The following is an 18,832-nucleotide window of genomic DNA, read 5'->3' on the forward strand; positions in this document are numbered from 1 at the left end:
TCAATGTCTTTAAAACTAACTTTTTTATGAGAGTAGATTTTCATGAAATATATCATGAAATCATTCAACGATAAAACCTGTTTATTTAATTAAGCGGACGGGTTCGCCCCAAGGAGAAAATAACGCGGCGAGACCTCGTGGACATAGAGAAATGACACACTCACTATTTATGTGTCTATAAAACATGATTTTTTTCTGCAATTTAAATTGTAATATACAAAAACGGTATTGAAAATTGAAACAAATATGGCGACACTACAAACTGTCAAAAGCTTTTTTTTCTTACTCTCTACTTAGTTCCTTACAATAGCAAAACGTAACGTAATGGCTTGAAAGCTATTGCTCGGCAGACATAGAGGAATGACACTAACAGTTTGTATATCTATGACACACATTACATTTTTTAGTTTTTTCTTAACTCAGAATCGAGATAAAATATCCAATTGTGAGTCTAAACCATCCTCGAATCCCCGTGAACTCACACAAAAAATTTCATCAAAATCGGTCCAGCCGTCTAGGAGGAGTTCAGTGACATACACACGCACACAAGAAATATATATATATAAAGATACACATATACATAATTCACTTGTTCTTCAATATTGTTCACGAAATATATTAGATTGTAAGTATCTCAAGCTTAAGAAAAAATCATGTTTATTTCTTAAAAATTCTAATATCATTATAATAACACAATTAACTATAAAATAATGAAAATAATGATAAAGTGGACACTTTTTTTTTATCTTATAGCGAATATGAATTGCTGGAATATAATAATTTCATGTTTCGTATAACATTTTAAAAACATTCAAAACTTTACTGATTGAATATTACATAAAAATATTATTTTGAAATATTTAACAAATATATATTTATGGCCTGTGTTATAGTTAACAATGAAACAATTTAAAATGAAGTAGAGGAAGATGCGCCATAAGTGGACCCCCAGTTTCATTATGGCCAGTAAATCACTTGAGACTTAACAGCAAAATTTATATAAATAAGATACAAAAAGAGGCAACTATTTGTTAGTCAGATTAATAAAGAAATATAATGAAATAAAAAATATACATCTCATTTTTTACCTAAATACAAATCCATGCAAAAATTGGTGTTTGAGAAAAGTGATCCATGAGTGGACCCCTACTTTTGCCCTAATGTGGACCCCTTATTATGTTCCTGTTTCTTCTCAAAATGTAGATAATTATTAACAAACATCACCCCTGTTAACTCCACATTGCCCCAGATACTACATTATGTCCTGCACACCCATGTTTCTTGTTAATATGTTAACTATTATGCACAAAAATCACAGATATATTGGTCTTTGTCAACACCTGAACACACTACATGGGCCCAGTCACTTCACATGTCACACTTCACCCACTGTTCTCCACGAGTATCACTAGACCAAAGTTGGCCACAGAACATGCACAGACTCGCCTGTGCTGCTGATTATGTATGGACATTACTGGACATTACAGCCATACAATAAACATCAATGTTATTAATATTGCACGGGAAAACCATGTTGCCATTGTATCATTCACCCCTCACTCAACCCATAAAATGCAACCATTGGATAAAACATTTCTATCGCCACTGAAGACTTACTACAGTGAAGCAATACAAGTTTATGCTCATGCACAAACGTGCAGAAGCAGACCATGATTTCATGGAAATTTTTGGCCAGTCCTACCTTAAATGCCAAACATCTGAAATTTCTGTGAATGACTTTAAAGTAACAAGTCTGTATCCACTGAACAGAAACATATTCAATAAATCTGACTTTATTGTTGAAGCAACCTACTGATGAAGATGCTGAATGCATGTTATCTTATCTTCTGATAAGAATGAAGAACTATCTGGCTCCCAAAATGAAAATTACACTCCTGTCCAGCCAGCAACTCCAGTTAAACCAATCTCTTCTAATCCATCGACTTCAACTTCACTCACACCAACACCAACCGATATCCCTGGGCCTTTAAGTACAACTGTCAGTACCTTTTAGATAAGCCCAGTGTCAAATGTTGTAAAGAAGAAGTCTACAAAAGGATGCAAGGCCTCATATGCCAGCATTATAACATATTCTCCCTATAAAAATACATTGGAGGAATCAAAAGAGAAAAAAGAGAAAGGAATGAGCCGAGGAAGAGGAAATAGAAGATGATGTGGAACACCTTTTGACTGCACAACTGCAAGTCCACTTTCATCCACGTGGAACACCTACGAAAAAATATGAGTGTACAGCTACAAAAGGAGCTCCTCCGGGAACACTATTTCACTGTCATCCTTCTGGTTGGATCCAAACACATCTATTCACCGCAAGGTTCAAGCATTTTGTTGCAACTACCAACCCGACTGAAGACTCGCCTGTGCTGCTGATTATGTATGGACATTACTGGACATTACAGCCATACAATAAACATCAATGTTATTAATATTGCACGGGAAAACCATGTTGCCATTGTATCATTCACCCCTCACTCAACCCATAAAATGCAACCATTGGATAAAACATTTCTATCGCCACTGAAGACTTACTACAGTGAAGCAATACCAGTTTATGCTCATGCACAAACGTGCAGAAGCAGACCATGATTTCATGGAAATTTTTGGCCAGTCCTACCTTAAATGCCAAACATCTGAAATTTCTGTGAATGACTTTAAAGTAACAAGTCTGTATCCACTGAACAGAAACATATTCAATAAATCTGACTTTATTGTTGAAGCAAGACAAGAAGTCGTGCCAGTGCAACAAAATGCTTGAACCTTGCGGTGAATAGATGTGTTTGGATCCAACCAGAAGGATGACAGTGAAATAGTGTTCCCGGAGGAGCTCCTTTTGTAGCTGTACACTCATATTTTTTCGGGGAAAAACTACCATAGGGGGAGACGTAGTTGCCACTTTCACTCATGCAAACTACTATGGTTATCAAGGAGCCCCTCCCAGCTGATGGAAGACTCCCAATTTGGTGTTTACCTCGTAGACCAATCACTTGCGAAACTTTTGACTGCACAACTGCAAGTCCACTTTCATCCACGTTGAAAATCCTTGTGGGCGGATAGTTGTGTTTTTGGAACAGGGATTCAAGTAAATCAAAAAATGCATTATCATTTTTCCTGGTGAATCCAACTGCCCTAGCATAGGAAGTGCCAGTAGGGCTACGAAAGGAGAGTCGTTGTTTCTGTCTCTTCATAAACAGTTTGAGCCACTTCCTTCCTGCCATATCATCTGCTTTGCTGAAGGGATGCCTAAGGTTATTTCTTTCAGCTAGCTGAAATGCCATCCTTCTTAAATCTCCCTGAGTTAACCCGAACAATGTGGCTTCCATTGCCAGACAGGACTGCACAAGCTTCTCCTCTAAAGCAGGAGTAAGAATAGTTTCGCGACCCCATTTTGTGCTAGCAGCTTTCTTAGGATCCCCATACTTTCTTTACTCAATCTCATTAATGTTGTTTTAGGAACAGAATATATTTTGCAGCCTTTTTCCATCCCATCTTCTTTTCATGCACTGATATTATAGCTTTTTCCGTGGAATTAACATCCCATACTCTTCCATTTTGAAACTTCTGCGCCCTTTTCTTCTTGCTTGTGTCCATAGTCCTCCACCTGAAATGTTAAACATGGCTACTAGAAGGGCAACTCATTATCGCATATCATATGCCCCACCGCATTTTGAGAGATTTGGGCGGCTGTTAATGGCTGTGGTCTTGAGAGCCAATGTGAGATTAAATAAAATGGCTATGGAGCAGCACAAGAATACATGTACAGATGAAATGGAAGTCCGCAAAAGAAAAAATCTAACCGACCAGTGCCATCATCCTGGCACCATTCCCACATGCCAAAATCCGGGATTTACCCCGACTGGGAATCGAACCCGGATCATAATGGTGGAAGGCAATCACTTTAACCGTTACCTTACTGTAGCACATGCTAAAAGAGCGAAGCTCTTGCTGGCAAGCAAGTGTGGCTAATAGACAAATAAAGGGAATATTTTGAGGGCTACTCGGCTGTGGATCCCGACAGTCTCTGATGGAACTGGGCGCCACCACGTGTAAGGGCACGTGGACCCCGGCTAAACCTCTCTCTCAGGGTGTGACGTGACCCGAGCGAGGCGAGTTACCAGCCCTATTTCTGTTGCTTGGAGTATTGACTGACCCTGCCTAGCCCGATCTTAAGGCGCCGGGTACGCCTCACACCTAGCTATAGTAAGGAAGTACCACGTGGTCAGTAAAGAATACTCACAGTACTAGATTTTATGCCTTTTATTCCTTCCGCCCGATCTCACATACATGATTACGTTACACTGTTAAAATGCCGAGGCACGGACCAGATTAGATGAAGTTAGCTCACTCTCGTGGCTACACACAAAGTCTCTACGTAGGAAGATTAGTGAAAGTCTCTAAGCGAGAAATACGATTAGTTAAACAGCCCGCCGGTTGAGAGACGCCCCGGGAATAATATGAAAAGGTTTTTGGAGATTACTTTACATGCCAGAATTACTCGATCAAAGTTTAGCAAGAGATGAAGTCCCCGGGTTGCAGACGCGTGCGCTCCCGACCGGTGGTGATGACGGACTCACTCGCGCGCAGCGTCGCTCGCGCTAATATCGTGCGCCAGCGATTGCGCCACGCCTGGGCAGGGTTACTCAGCGGCCTCGTGCCTCGACGGTGGAAGAACACAGCAGAAAGTTCTTATACACTAAGGTGGCCCTTTCGAGACCTTTCTAGCCTTGTCCAAGTCTGTGCCTGTTCGGGTTCGCCCGGGCAGCGTCCCTAACTCCGAACAACAGCGACACAAGTGACACTGATGACACACCCAGGACTGGGACTAGAGAATAAGAATTATAAAGGAGTGTATATAAAATAAATTCAGAAAAGGGGCGTCGCACTGACTCTAAGCGCCCTCTTGCTGGGCTGGAAACACACGCACACACGCACGCACGAGCGGGAGGTTTGAAATGAGACGGTGGTTGGGCGGTGTCACATCGGGCTCAAAGGGGCCGCAGGCCCGGACGACGTCAATTGCCCCCTCCGAAAGTAGGCCGATATGACAGCGCCGTTTGACAGATGGTTGGGGGGCGTTGCCTGTACTGTTTACGTCGCGCACTCCCACGTGGCAATGTTGATGTTTACGTTTGTGCGGGCAGGTGGCAATGTTGACATGACAGACGGGCGAGCAATGTTTACAAAATGACAGTTGAGCAATATTTACACTATGGAGGACGATACACACGGACAGAATGGGCGCTGGCTGACTAACCTTGTGGGTGGAGACCCACCAGTTGTCCCGAGCCCCAAATCTGCGTCAGCTGCGGCTGCGGCGGCTGCTGCGTGTGACAGCACGGCGGTGGCCAGGGCGCCGGCCGGCAGGGGCGGCGGCGACCAAGGTCAGGCGGCTCGTGGCAGGCGGGCAGCAAGCGCGGGCGGCGCTCGGCACGGCCCGGCTCAGCCTCGCCGACAGGCGGGCGCTTCGCGGCCCGTCGTGACAGACGGGTGACAGGTGTCGAAGTCCGGGTGATGGTCACTATCGGTGGTGAGACGGTCGGGCGTTCAGGCGTCGTGGCGTCGACCTGCATCGTGACAGGCGGATGCAGGGAGCCCAGGCGACTCTTCACGGTGCGGCGTCCCAATGTTGCCAACTTGCGACATTTTGGTGGCGTCTCGGGCGGCAGGGCACTTGACCGGTGTTCCGGTATTGCGGCGATCGGCGTCGGAATCGGGCGTCGTGGCGTCTCTGTCGTTCCGGGCGTCGCGTCAGGCGGGCATGTAGGCGGCGTCAGCGTCGGTGTCGCGCGCGTCTGTCTCACTCGGGCAGGTACAACCGGCTGTGCTTCGAAGCCAGGCGGGCACAGCGGGGCAAATCCGGGCGGGCACAGAGGAGCGAACCCTGGCGGCGGGGCAGCGCTCAGGCGTCTCGGCGTCATGGCCCTGGGCATCGTGTCGCAAAGTGTCCCATTTGCGACTGCGCACTCGGGTGGCGGTGACGACGGCATTATGACGTCGAAGCCAGGTGGTGGCGACAAGGTGACACGAAGCGTCGGCGTCGAGTCTGGGGGCGTCCGTGGCGAGTCGTGTGGCGGAGACGATGCGGGTTTCGCCGGAAATGACCTTGGTGGCGTCGGGACGGCGGTTCGGTGCGGTGGCGAGGTCATTCCGGCGTCGGGAGGTGTCTCCGACACGAGGCGGGTGATGGACTGCGTTGCAGACTGCGGCGGGACGGTCGTTGTCGGGCGTCGCTCGGTTGGCTTCGGCGAGTCAAGCATCAACATAGTCGGGATGAGTGGCGTCAGGTCGGCGAAACGAAGTCTTGCTGGCGATGATGCGTTTGGACCAGTGTCGGGAGACGTCAGGTCGACGAGAGGTGCCGGGGTTGGCGGCTCCAGGACAGGAGACGGGAGCGAAATTGTCGGCGTCAGGACGGCGAGTGTCGGGGTCGGGGTAAGTGGCGTCGGGTCGACGAAACGTGGTCTTGTAGGTGATTGCGTCATCGGACTTGTGTCGGGAGACGTCAAGTCGATGAGCTTCGGCGTCGGCACGGCGGGCGTCGGCGTCAGGACGACGGGCGTCTTCGTCAGGGCGGTAGGCGTCGGTAACGTAACACGTGACGGTGCGGGTGACGTCAGGACGTACCTTCGTGGTGCTGGTGTCGGCGTCGTGCGTGAGGAGTCGGCTTGTTGTGGCGGTGACGTTCCGGCAACGGGCGGCGTCCTTGGCACGGGCTGCGTCGGCGAGTCGAGCAGCGTCTTTTCCGGCGTCTCTGCCTCGTACGGCGCCTGGGTGGCTAGGTAGGCGGTGCATCGCGCGCACGTGAAGGTGAAAAACTTGCGCAGTATGGTCCTTTCACGCTCGCCGATACAGCAACGATGCCACAGGCCGGCACATTCCTGGCAGCGGTATCCCTCGCTACTACCTCCGGGACACGACCTAGCTCCACATTTCGTCACGCCGTGTATGCGGTACTCCGTACAGTAGCCACACTCGTATCCGGCAGCGGTCCTGCCATGCAAGTCCCAACTCGGGCAGGGGAAGTAGCACCCGATACATTCATCCGGATACATATTTACACACGTGGTACTCCTCACACGAACAGTCCTCACGTCCACGTTCTCACGAACTACTCACGAATCCACATCAGTACTGCGGTAACTTACTGCGCTCGGAGTGTTGTTGTTGCCAGGAATGCAGCCACCTGGCTGCTCGCTGGGAGTTCCGTGGGCTGTGCGCGCTCTTGACCTGGTCACGTGCCACGTGGCCGGCCGGTCCGTTATCTTCCAGGCTCCCGTGTTTCGGTGCTCAACCGCGTAACTCACACGCTCTGGTCTCCGCGGAAGAGGTAACTCGCCCCGCGCTCTTGGGCGCCAATTGAGGGCTACTCGGCTGTGGATCCCGACAGTCTCTGATGGAACTGGGCGCCACCACGTGTAAGGGCACGTGGACCCCGGCTAAACCTCTCTCTCAGGGTGTGACGTGACCCGAGCGAGGCGAGTTACCAGCCCTATTTCTGTTGCTTGGAGTATTGACTGACCCTGCCTAGCCCGATCTTAAGGCGCCGGGTACGCCTCACACCTAGCTATAGTAAGGAAGTACCACATGGTCAGTAAAGAATACTCACAGTACTAGATTTTATGCCTTTTATTCCTTCCGCCCGATCTCACATACATGATTACGTTACACTGTTAAAATGCCGAGGCACGGACTAGATTAGATGAAGTTAGCTCACTCTCGTGGCTACACACAAAGTCTCTACGTAGGAAGATTAGTGAAAGTCTCTAAGCGAGAAATACGATTAGTTAAACAGCCCGCCGGTTGAGAGACGCCCCGGGAATAAAATGAAAAGGTTTTTGGAGATTACTTTACATGCCAGAATTACTCGATCAAAGTTTAGCAAGAGATGAAGTCCCCGGGTTGCAGACGCGTGCGCTCCCGACCGGTGGTGATGACGGACTCACTCGCATGCAGCGTCGCTCGCGCTAATATCGTGCGCCAGCGATTGCGCCACGCCTGGGCAGGGTTACTCAGCGGCCTCGTGCCTCGACGGTGGAAGAACACAGCAGAAAGTTCTTATAAACTAAGGTGGCCCTTTCGAGACCTTTCTAGCCTTGTCCAAGTCTGTGCCTGTTCGGGTTCGCCCGGGCAGCGTCCCTAACTCCGAACAACAGCGACACAAGTGACACTGATGATACACCCAGCACTGGGACTAGAGAATAAGAATTATAAAGGAGTGTATATAAAATAAATTCAGAAAAGGGGCGTCGCACTGACTCTAAGCGCCCTCTTGCTGGGCTGGAAACACACGCACACACGCACGCACGAGCGGGAGGTTTGAAATGAGACGGTGGTTAGGCGGTGTCACATCGGGCTCAAAGGGGCCGCAGGCCCGGACGACGTCAATTTATTATAAGTCACAATAGTCTAAAATAAAGTCCTTATTTTAAAGGTTTGATATACATTGGATTAGTGCATTAATCAGAGCTCGTCTGTGACAAAGAAAAAGATAAGGAAAAGAGGTCCGCTCTAGGAATGTGGGAGGGGTCCACTCTCGGACACACGAGAGGGGTCCGCTCTAAGCAACTGCCATGTTTTTGACTTGCTCGAAAAACTCTCTCTCGTTTCATTAAAAACACGCAACTAAAACCATACATCACTAGTGCTGCTAATTATGCATCGCTAAATAACAAAAGAGATTGACTTACTTGCACACAGTGTTTATGGTAACGCTTCAAAAGCTGTTAAAACAAAAGTTATGGAGCATCTAAAATCACAAACGCAACGCCATTACTACGTACATCGCGGCATACTAACAAGGTGTCTTCCCTAGGCTTGATTGTCCGTCCGCAGTAGTTCACGCGTTCGCCGTTAGATTTCAGGAGCGTACAGTGCTGTTACAAACGGGGTCCACTCTAGGGGCAGGGGTCCACATTTGGCGCACTTCCTCTAACCTCTAAGTTTTGAAACCTAACACAAAATTACAAAACAAATAGCAAAATTCAGTTCACAAAATAAGATGCACTCCTTAACTACCATAGCAGACATTACGTAAATGTACAGGATTTTTTCATTAAAAAATATATTTTATACTAAAACAACCTCAAGATAATGGCAGTCGTCTAGAAATCTGTCCATATTGTTTTACAATGTCTTCTACGTGTACTTTTACATCTCTATGATTTGTCATTAAAGTTAGTGCAATAAGTCTTTCTTAGCCAGTTTTGTTTCACAGACAAGTTTTGAGTCTCTTGAGAGTGGAAAAACTATTCTCAACAGAAGCTGTCGTAACTGGAAGAACAGCTAAAATCTTCAGAAGAACTGCCATGTTAGGAAAAGAGTCATTGTCGATAATTTTTAGCACTTCACAGACAGTCATGACTTTTGTTGCTTGTGTTTGGTGTTCCCTTCAACTTATCTTCCACAACTCCATTCCGCTTCCAAAATAGATTTGTTGCTATATTTAAGGTAATCTTTGTAGAATTCAATAACTTTCTCGATGTCAGTGAACTGTTTTTACACTGCATTTTGTGGTAGAACACACTCCAGGCCCAATAAAATACTTTTGTGCTTAGAAAACTTGTCTTTCAAATACATAAATATTTCATCAAGGTATGGTACGAAAACTACTCGCCTATAATACTCTTCAGGTGTGCTTGCTTCTACGTTGTTTCGGAATCGCTAAGTTCCTACCCTTCGTGGAATTGATGGTAAAATACCAACTTTCAAAGCCTTATCTTGGGCATCGTAAACCACAGCGAATTCATTTTCACAGTTCTCCCTTATTTCTGCGATAATTTTTTCCACGTTTTCATATTTGGCCATGGCTGAAAACAGATCCAAGCGCTCTCGTCGTAAGAACTGCGATAAGTGGTATGTTATCGACAACATTTTTGACATGACTAGTAGCGTAACAATGAATTCAACAGAGCACAAATTTGAGTGTAGCCCGATTGCTTTTGTTTTTGCTGTCAAGTCACCTTGTCCTCTTTCTATCAACAGTTCCAAGGCTTGGACGATAGACAAAAATGACTCGGCAAATACAGCAACACAGTCGTGCCTTTCAACCCATCGTGTATCATTATAGTTGTGAACAACAATATTCAGTATCCCTGCAACTTCCAGCCCTTCCTGCAATATCTTAGTCCATTGTGCTGAACCTCTGAAAAATGAGGCTACTTCTGATACCGTGAAAAAGAAGTTGCGAATAACGTCTGTTTTTGCAGCATAATTTAGACACAAGTTAGGAACATGAGACGATCAATGAGTGTACAGAGCTTTTGGGCAATCTTTCCTAATTATAGCTTGGACTCCATTAAGGTGCCCACTCATGTCTCCAGCACCATCATACCCTTGTCCACGTAGGTTTCTCATTTCTAAACCGAGTTTAATAGTTCCGTTTTTATAGTAGATGCTATTCCAGCCCCAGTGACATCATACACAGGAACGAATGTCAGAAAATCCTCTCTAATATCAATCAAGTCTATATCCACATACCTGACACATAGAAAAAACTGATAGCTGATGGCTGATATCTGTAGTTTCGTCTCCTAGTACAGTGAAAAACTTAGCCTTTTTAATTCTTTCTACAACAGTTTCCTGAATTTGCTTCCCGATCAAACTAAGCAGTTCATTTTGAACTGTGGGACTGATGTACATCGCATTTCCTCGTCCACTGTTTAAGTGTTCATTCAGAAGCGAATCTCCTGCTCTTGCTTGAAGGCGGAGTAGTGCTCGGAAATTTCCATCATTGTTGGTAGGCTCTTCAACAGTTATCCGCCCAGAATCTCGATGCCCACGTCGAGGTATTTCGTGCCTCCCGCAAAAAATAAGAGTTTCGACAATGGTTGATATAATTTTCCTGTTTCGTTCTGCATCAGTTTTTACTTCCTGTGAAATAAGTTCACTGACATCAGCTTGCTTGCAGTCATAAATTTCCATAAACATTTTGGCTGCTATTTCTGAATTTAAGTGGTACTTGGTTCGTGCATGTTTTTAAAAAGTTTCGAGAGCATCTTTCCACTTATTAAATGGTTTACTCACCAGAGAGGGCGCCGTCTTGTCGGGGTGAATGTATGTTAGTGAGGCGGGATGATGACGGCGCCCTTAAGGCATGCGATACCAATCATTAAAAGAGAACGATCGTATTTAAGTATGTTAAGTATATTTAAGTATGTAAGTTTTTCTCAGTTTTCACCATCATAAGAAATAAACATGTTAACAATACACAAGCAGTATACTTAGAAAATAAAAACTTACCACCAAAGGAGCTGATAGTTTTGGTTTTTTTTACCAAGAATTTTTCCATCTTCTGCGCCTTTCATTCGATTGCGAAACCACGACTCACAAATTCTTAACCATACGCATTACACACTGCACATGATTGAACAGTCTTTCCGAACAGAATGCTAGAACTTGACTGCTGCTAGCTGCATTGTTGTAAGGACCAAACGGGTGTCGCCCTGGTCGGCCGAGGAAGGCGTTTTACGCCCATGAGAAATGGGGGTTTTCAGCCTGAATACCCGACCTTGAGCCCTCTCTGTGCGGGGAGGAAAGCCTCTGCCCTTTATTTGGGTGAATCGTAGCTTAGCTTGACCGATCTTCCAGACATATACTTCAAGAGTTTTACACGTTGCATTGGCCAGTGTTTTTAGCTAGTGTTTATTTTTTTATTCTTTTGTCTGATACTTCACAATCCATTTGCATCGTTGCATCGTATAATTGTCAAAACAAGGTTGTGAAAATTCTCTCATAAATACTGTTGCGTTTGCGAGATTAAGTTGGTTACAACTGAGCATTGCTAGTGTCAAGATTTATTGCAACTTGTAAGTTTTCAGAACCAAAACATATTTGTCCAAAAAGAAATTGCCAACACCTATAAGGACGATGGCAAGACCCGAACCTGCTTCTTCCGGCTTCCATATTCCTGGAAACCACTTGACAAAATGAGTGATGCAAATATTTCCATGGGCTGGAGTCGGATGAAGGTAAAATTCCGTACCACCGAGTTAAAAAAAACTCTAGAAGATTTTTTAATTCATAATCCGCGTGGCATCATTTATGTTGCTGGACCTGAGCAGAAAAAATGGTTGGGCAAGTTTTGTGATGGAGCCATTGAAATCGCCAATTTGCAGGCTCAATATGGCTGTCCTTCCGTGCGCAAGCTTAGTGCCATGTATGGAGAGCAGCCTCAGGGCTGTGACAAGTTTGAATGAGTATGTGCCTGTATAAATTCGTAGAAATTCGTAGCTAATGCAGAAATGGTTCTCAAAGTGTGAATAGAGCCTGCAAATATAAAAGGCGTGCAATGGTTTGTGCCTTCAGTTATCGTCGTACCTGCAAGAAGATTTTTTCGTCCTATCCTGACAACGTGTACGTGAGTGTAATACCTAGCTTTAGCAGTGTTGAGTACAGTTACTGGAATGCCAGATATCTGCGCACATAGACGGAAACCTGCAATGGAGGCTATCAGCACTTTACTGTGTCCTACGAACTGACTTAGCAGTTGCTAGATTGCTGCAAACCTGGAAAATGTGCCATCTAGCACATGAAACTGCACACGATTATTCCAGCCAGCATCGAAGGAGTAGTCACTTCGTCTGCTTGTGCAACATCAAACTTGGATGTGTTGCAACCTGTTTCATGCTGTGATGCATCTACACAGATGTTCAAACGACATGCATCCCATCATAGCTCTGTCAGTGATCCTGTTTCAAAAAGCATCGAGGCAGTCGTTTCGCAGCCGATGTCGTCCATATTTCACCGAACCAGTCGTCGCCCTAGAAGATGATCAGTCGAATACCTGAGTCCAAGACCAGTGAACTGGAATTGATGAGAAAGTACCCAGAGTTGACGAGGCAGTCCGTGCAAAAATAAAGACTTTGATTACGAAAATGCTTAATGCCGTAATGTATGTGCCTTATGTATTTGTGTATTTTTAAAAATAAATTTGTGAAACTGGAACTGTGTGTGTTTTTATTTTTATAATTTTGAGGCTCGTGCATTTTAAACTGATAAAAAAATTTAAAAATTAGTGTTGACTCAAGTAGTATACCAGTATACCAGCCACGGGTTATATAAGTGAGTCCCAGACAACAGGACCCTCAGTCCAACAGGACCCTCAGTCCACCTCTGGTGTGGTACAGTGTAGTTGGCTCTCTTCAGTAAGTTTCACGATATTTAGTAGCTGTTTCAATGTCAACTTTGATGGACTGTCTACTATAAGCAGTGCAGAGATTGTGGTGGAAGGTCTAGCATTCTCGTCGGGGACACAGATGGCTGCAACTTAGCACCAGAGATCCTGATATTGGCTGCACCTAATGTTCTAAGAGTGGTTTCACCAGGAGAGAAGAAATCAACAGGTGCTGTTCCATCGCTTGAAGTTTCGTCAGCGACCTCAGAAACTTAAATGTGCAACGGTCTACCATTTACATGTTCGAGGCATCAGTGTGAATACTGTGATGCATCATTCACCACAACTTCAAGTGCTTGTCGGCATTAAATAAGTGAATGCCAGAGAATACTGTTTCAGTGCATAAAATTAAATAAACTAATTGGATGCCTAGGTAGACTAAATCGACATGATATCTGCACTGGATCAGTTATGCACAAACAAGAACCTGTTTGCAAATACTGTGGCAGAGCATGCTAGACGTCACAAAGTCGGGAATTCTTCGATGAACATGTTGTTACATTTGTCACTATGCTGACACCCTGACTATTTTATCAGCTCCACAATGTCACATGACTGTTGCATATGAATATATAACTAAATGGCCTTGTTGTGACACTCAGTTCGTCTTTGATTGTGGAAGAGAGGACAGTTATTCAACAGTGTTAATCCATACTCGGATTTGAAAGCTGAAACGAGCAAGACACCTGATGGTTCTTGGGCCCATTCTGACCTATCGCCTGCAACACCAGTAATGTCAACTCCATCAATGCCGGGGACCCTAACTGCAGCAATGTTGATGATACTGATAACAGCTGCAGAGATTCCAATTGAAGGCGTATCATTGTCACCGACAGCACTACAGGAGGCTTTAATGCATGTAGTGTCTTCAGCAACAGCTGGTGGTATTCCATCATCCAACTGTGTCTACTGTGACAGCATCAAAAACTTGAAAATTCGTGATTATGTAATACATGAGTGTAATAACTCTGAATGCATTAAATATCAGTTCAACATGTGTTGTAACCAGCTTATACGATATGGAAGATTAAAAAGACACATCAGGGATTATGACAGACTAGTTGCGCATTCATTAGTATCAAACTATACATTCTGTGGCAAGACATTTGTGAACATGTTCAGTGTGAGGCATCATGAAATATATCACTGTCTTTTCATTGAAACTGAGAACGCTGTGCTGTGTGAAAAATGTAGTAATCAAATGTCATGTGGAGATGCCCTGAAACTACATTCCAAAGTATGCAAAGGACTGCTTCGTACTCTAAGAAGACTTTATGAGTCTAGAAATGCTAATAACTTCCTTCTTTTTCTACTTGAAGTTATGAAATAAATGTTTTACCTGAATTTTTTTTTGCATTGAACAAGGATCGAACCAAGCACTGTTATCGATCAAATCAATCAATATACTGAGGAATTTCCTTCTAATTTCTAGCTTAATAATTACAAATTTTCAAGATGGCGGATGTCAAGGTAATAAATAATACTGCACTCTAGCAGGTAGAAATTAAACTAATATGGTGGCAGCACCCTCTAGCTGATGAAAACAAGATGGTGTATTGAAGATGTCTGCCATGCTTTTTATACTGGCTTACATAATATATTCCTTGGTATAAGTGGTGAGAGGTCAGTCTACTGGTGGCCTCCGTTGAGGAAGGATCCGTCGCCATTTTTAATCGAATGATCTTACCAGGTTTGTACAGAGGACTCCATGTTGTAAGTACTTTCTTTATTAAAATTGTATTAACTAAATTTTATGAATTTTAAAAATTTCGCCGAATTCTAGCATATTATGATGGCGGCCATGACGACATAATTTTCAAAATAGTGGAATCATATTTTTTTATTAAAATTTAATTAAATACATTTTTATCAATTTTAATTTTTTTGTAATTTTTTTGCTTAAAATGGATTTTAAAGATGGCGGCCGCGACAAAAACTGCAATAATGACTTCATAATTGAAAATGGCAAATCCAAAACTGCCATCAAGGTCATCCAAGATGACCATCGTAACATCACAATCCAAGTCGGCAGACACCATCATCACACTCCCACTCCTGTACCAGGACATATATTTATATCCTTCTCCGTGAAAAGGTATGAAAGCTTGAGAATACACAATTTATACCCTGTAATGCCAAACATTGTCCATCAGGGAAAACTAGGAATAGTCGAATAATTTTTTAATTCATAGAAAATTCAGGGAATAGACTGGAAAATATATTTTGGGTCAATGAACTGAAATGAAATGTTTGGACACAGGTTCATCCTATATCGCTAATCCATTAACTGTATCATGCAAATTGCACTTGGGTTTTAGGCCTTTTTGCTTTGCTGGTGTGTCAAGTATTTATGAGTCGAGTTGTATTTTATGGCATGTGAGACTGAATTTCATCAGTGATGATGTAACCAGTACAACTGTTTACAGTAATATTATTATTATTTTGATTATTATTGTAACATTAATTGTATATTTCATAAGCCGATCTTATGTATTTAATTATTTTATTGTAAAGAGGACAACCAAAGTTAACCTATATAACACATCTAATTGCCAGAGACAACACACCTTTTTAACTTCAGGGTCATCTAAGCATTATTCTTTGGAAACTTTATTCATTTGCTTTAGTTCAGCACTCTTACACGCTTATATCGAAGTTTTATTAATTTGGTTTGCTGATATTTTTTCATAGCTCCTTGGTTGCTACGGACTGAAAATAAATAGTTAGAAGGAGGAAGAAGGAGACGCCATCGCCATCTTGCAGCGGGAAGACGTTTCTCGGGCTGGGGCGAACCAAAGCCTTGGTTGCCGCCCGAGGAATTGAAGATTCACGTCATCCGCGGTCGTGTGCTATCTAGAATTCTCCACACTATTATTTGTGAAAATAGTTCTGGACTGAATAAGTCTCATATAGGGAGTATCGGCGACATCTAGTGCCAACTTCCGCGTCGGTCCCGTTCGTCCCGTAGTGGTTCCGGACGACTGATGTCAGCGCCAGCTACGATCGGCCACAACGTTTGGTGAGACCGATCTAAATTAAAACAGACTTTTTAGGACGAGAGGGAAGTCGAATCTTCAGCCAGACCCCCGGCTACATCAGATCTTCTGTAGTTCGCCAATTACAGCTTCCAGCGTCCAGTGTTCCAGCGTCGCAGCAGACCAACTGGAGGTCCTAGGAAGAGAGCCTGAAGCCTCCGACAGATTATAGCTAGAACCGGCATGGTAGTCGATGTGTTCCTGTGACGTCATTTACATCTACTTACTGACACCTAGTTCTGATGATTACATACAAAATAAATTATTTTGGTTGTTCCTCTAGCTGAATTACATGTTAACAGTAACTTCACGTCAATATCAAAGAACCCATTAAAATCGTATGTTTTCAAACTATTACTATTTCATTTACAGTAAATGTCAGTTACGTATAAAACAGACTTGGTCATAGGTAATGCAAATTTCCACTAGTCACACAGCACTACCAAATTTCCTTTTAATAATTACTCTCCTGCCGGTAATACAATGCAGTGACGTGCTAGCTGGATTAGCAGTCTGGGTAATCGATACAGCAGCAGCGTTCCTGAGATCTACTGCGGAGAGAATAGGCGCCAAAACCCCAGCAAGAACAATAATTATTTACAGTTGACCACATAACATATAAAACACACAGATCAATTAGAGTGGCACCCATTATCGGGGAGCTTGTACAGTTGGCCACACAACAGATTCTAATTAGAATGATGACTCTGACTTCCATGTAAGAAACATCACATTGTTCATAGTTTACCAGGGTTTTCTGTAGGCCTACTATGTAATACATTTAGTCACTCCATTAAAGAATCCGTAAGTACTTTGGAATTGTGGCAGTGTAAGAAAGTAGCACAAAAATTTAGGTAATGTTTTGTTTTCAACAGAAAAATTTCATGTTTGGGTCAGCGAAAAAATGATAAAATTCTTGGAGAAGCCAGGGGATTTGATTCCTGTAAATAAATCAAAACTGTTATTTCAGGAGGAAAAGTATTCGAGATGGTGGAGCTGATCCCCCTCGACCCCGTCTTTGTTCCAGTACTTGTCGGACACAGCGTTCACGCATGGCGTCTACTCCACGGTGCAAGGACATCTGGCCGTGGTCAGGTCGCCGATCTACTTCTACCGGTTCAACTTCGAGGGCAGCCTGGGGTGGCTGAAGCCGCTCATCGGGGTGGACGGCGTCAAAGGTATTCTCTAAGACCTGTGTGTGAGCACGGCAACCTCAGGGACTGCCGCGGTGGTGGAAGCCGCGATGCACCGGGGGATTACACGGCAGGTTGACACACTGTGTAGCTCGCCATGCCTACCATGACATGGAGGGGAAGGGACAGCATGCCAAGTCTCGAACCTGGAAGGAAATATTCCACAAGTGAAAAGTCTCCGACAGAGTTGGGAATTGATACCGGGACCTTTACCTGTGACAAAATTTCTCTGACCACTGATGTGGATGTCACCATTAACTATAACAAATTAAAAATCAAAAGTGTGAATGAAAGACATACTACCCTTCACTATTGCAATTAGCTACTATCAATTATTTTGTCATATTGTCCTTAGTACTAAGGTAATGCATGTGGTCAAAGTGCTGGTATACTTATGAGCAAAACTTTTGTAACACTTAAATATGGGTTGGAAAGTGGGAAGAAAGGATATGTACGTGGAATCCGTACAAATCCAAATAAGTCTGTGTTATAACTCATTTTTCAGTAACCTCACTATTAAAAATAATTCCGAGCTACCTAAGAAATAACCTGACTTCACCATGTTGCAGAAGATCCCTTGACTAATCCAGGTTTTCCCTGTTGCTAGCCATCCTGCCTTGACTCTAGCCGGTAGCTTTGACCATGGAGCCAACAGGTCAGACATACTCGTGGTATATAAAACCACAGAGCTCACTCTCTTTATTGTGCTTGCCTTACTCGACAGGGACCAAGGTGGTTTAAGAAAGAAGATGCTGTGTGCTCGGATCGTACTGAAGGATCGCTGTACTGTTCCGCAGGACCATGCCACTGCGACGAGCTGGGGTATCTCTTCACGTCCTCTCTGTTCGACCAGGACTGCGGGCCGGACAGTCTTGAAGCAAAGACTGTTGGGAGGATGGTCAGGATGTGGACGAACTTCGCCAAAACAGGGTAAGCGTGCAAATGCTTGTGTGGTTATGATTAGAGAGTATTGTTGGGGGTGTTTAAATAAATAGGAATGCTGAAATGAAACAAAATAAATAACCTAATAAGTCATCTTATAGTTATGACTGGGGTCAATTGTAACTCTTAAGAGTACTCACTGATTTAACATCAATCTTTCTGACTTAAAAACTATAGGTGAGAGAATACTACGATTTATTTATAACTTAAATGAATCCATTTTTAACCAAGTAATTTTATCTGAATTCTGCATTCAGTGCAGGATGTTTCTGGTGAAGGATAAAACTATGGGTTTACTTAATTTAACACTAACTTAAAAAAACATTTATTATAAATAAATAATATTTTGAGTTTAACAAATCAGTCTTTCAATCTTTAAGTTACAGTACAATACATTTAAATGTAAATGTCTGGGACTAATTATTTATTGATCATCATGAAACTTTACAAACTTATAGGGATTGTTAAAATCTTTT

At 43.7% G+C, this 18,832-nt stretch overlaps 1 protein-coding gene across 4 annotated transcripts in view; it reads left to right on the top strand.

The window, feature by feature from the left end:
• The window catches only part of LOC134527842 (esterase B1-like), a 213,552-nt gene that overhangs the window by 188,259 nt on the left and 6,461 nt on the right, over window positions 1–18,832 (top strand). For all 4 annotated transcript variants that reach the window (XR_010074298.1, XM_063360795.1, XM_063360793.1 and 1 more), the window contains exons 8-9: window positions 17,249–17,399; window positions 18,212–18,344. Coding sequence is in view for 3 of the 4 variants with exons in the window: in XM_063360795.1 (XP_063216865.1) it covers window positions 17,249–17,399; window positions 18,212–18,344 (284 nt within the window). In the remaining variant the exon portion in view is untranslated. The remainder of the gene's footprint in view (window positions 1–17,248; window positions 17,400–18,211; window positions 18,345–18,832) is intronic.

This window comes from Bacillus rossius, chromosome 1 (assembly GCF_032445375.1).
Source record: "Bacillus rossius redtenbacheri isolate Brsri chromosome 1, Brsri_v3, whole genome shotgun sequence".
In the NCBI taxonomy this organism is placed as follows: Eukaryota; Metazoa; Arthropoda; class Insecta; order Phasmatodea; family Bacillidae; genus Bacillus; species Bacillus rossius.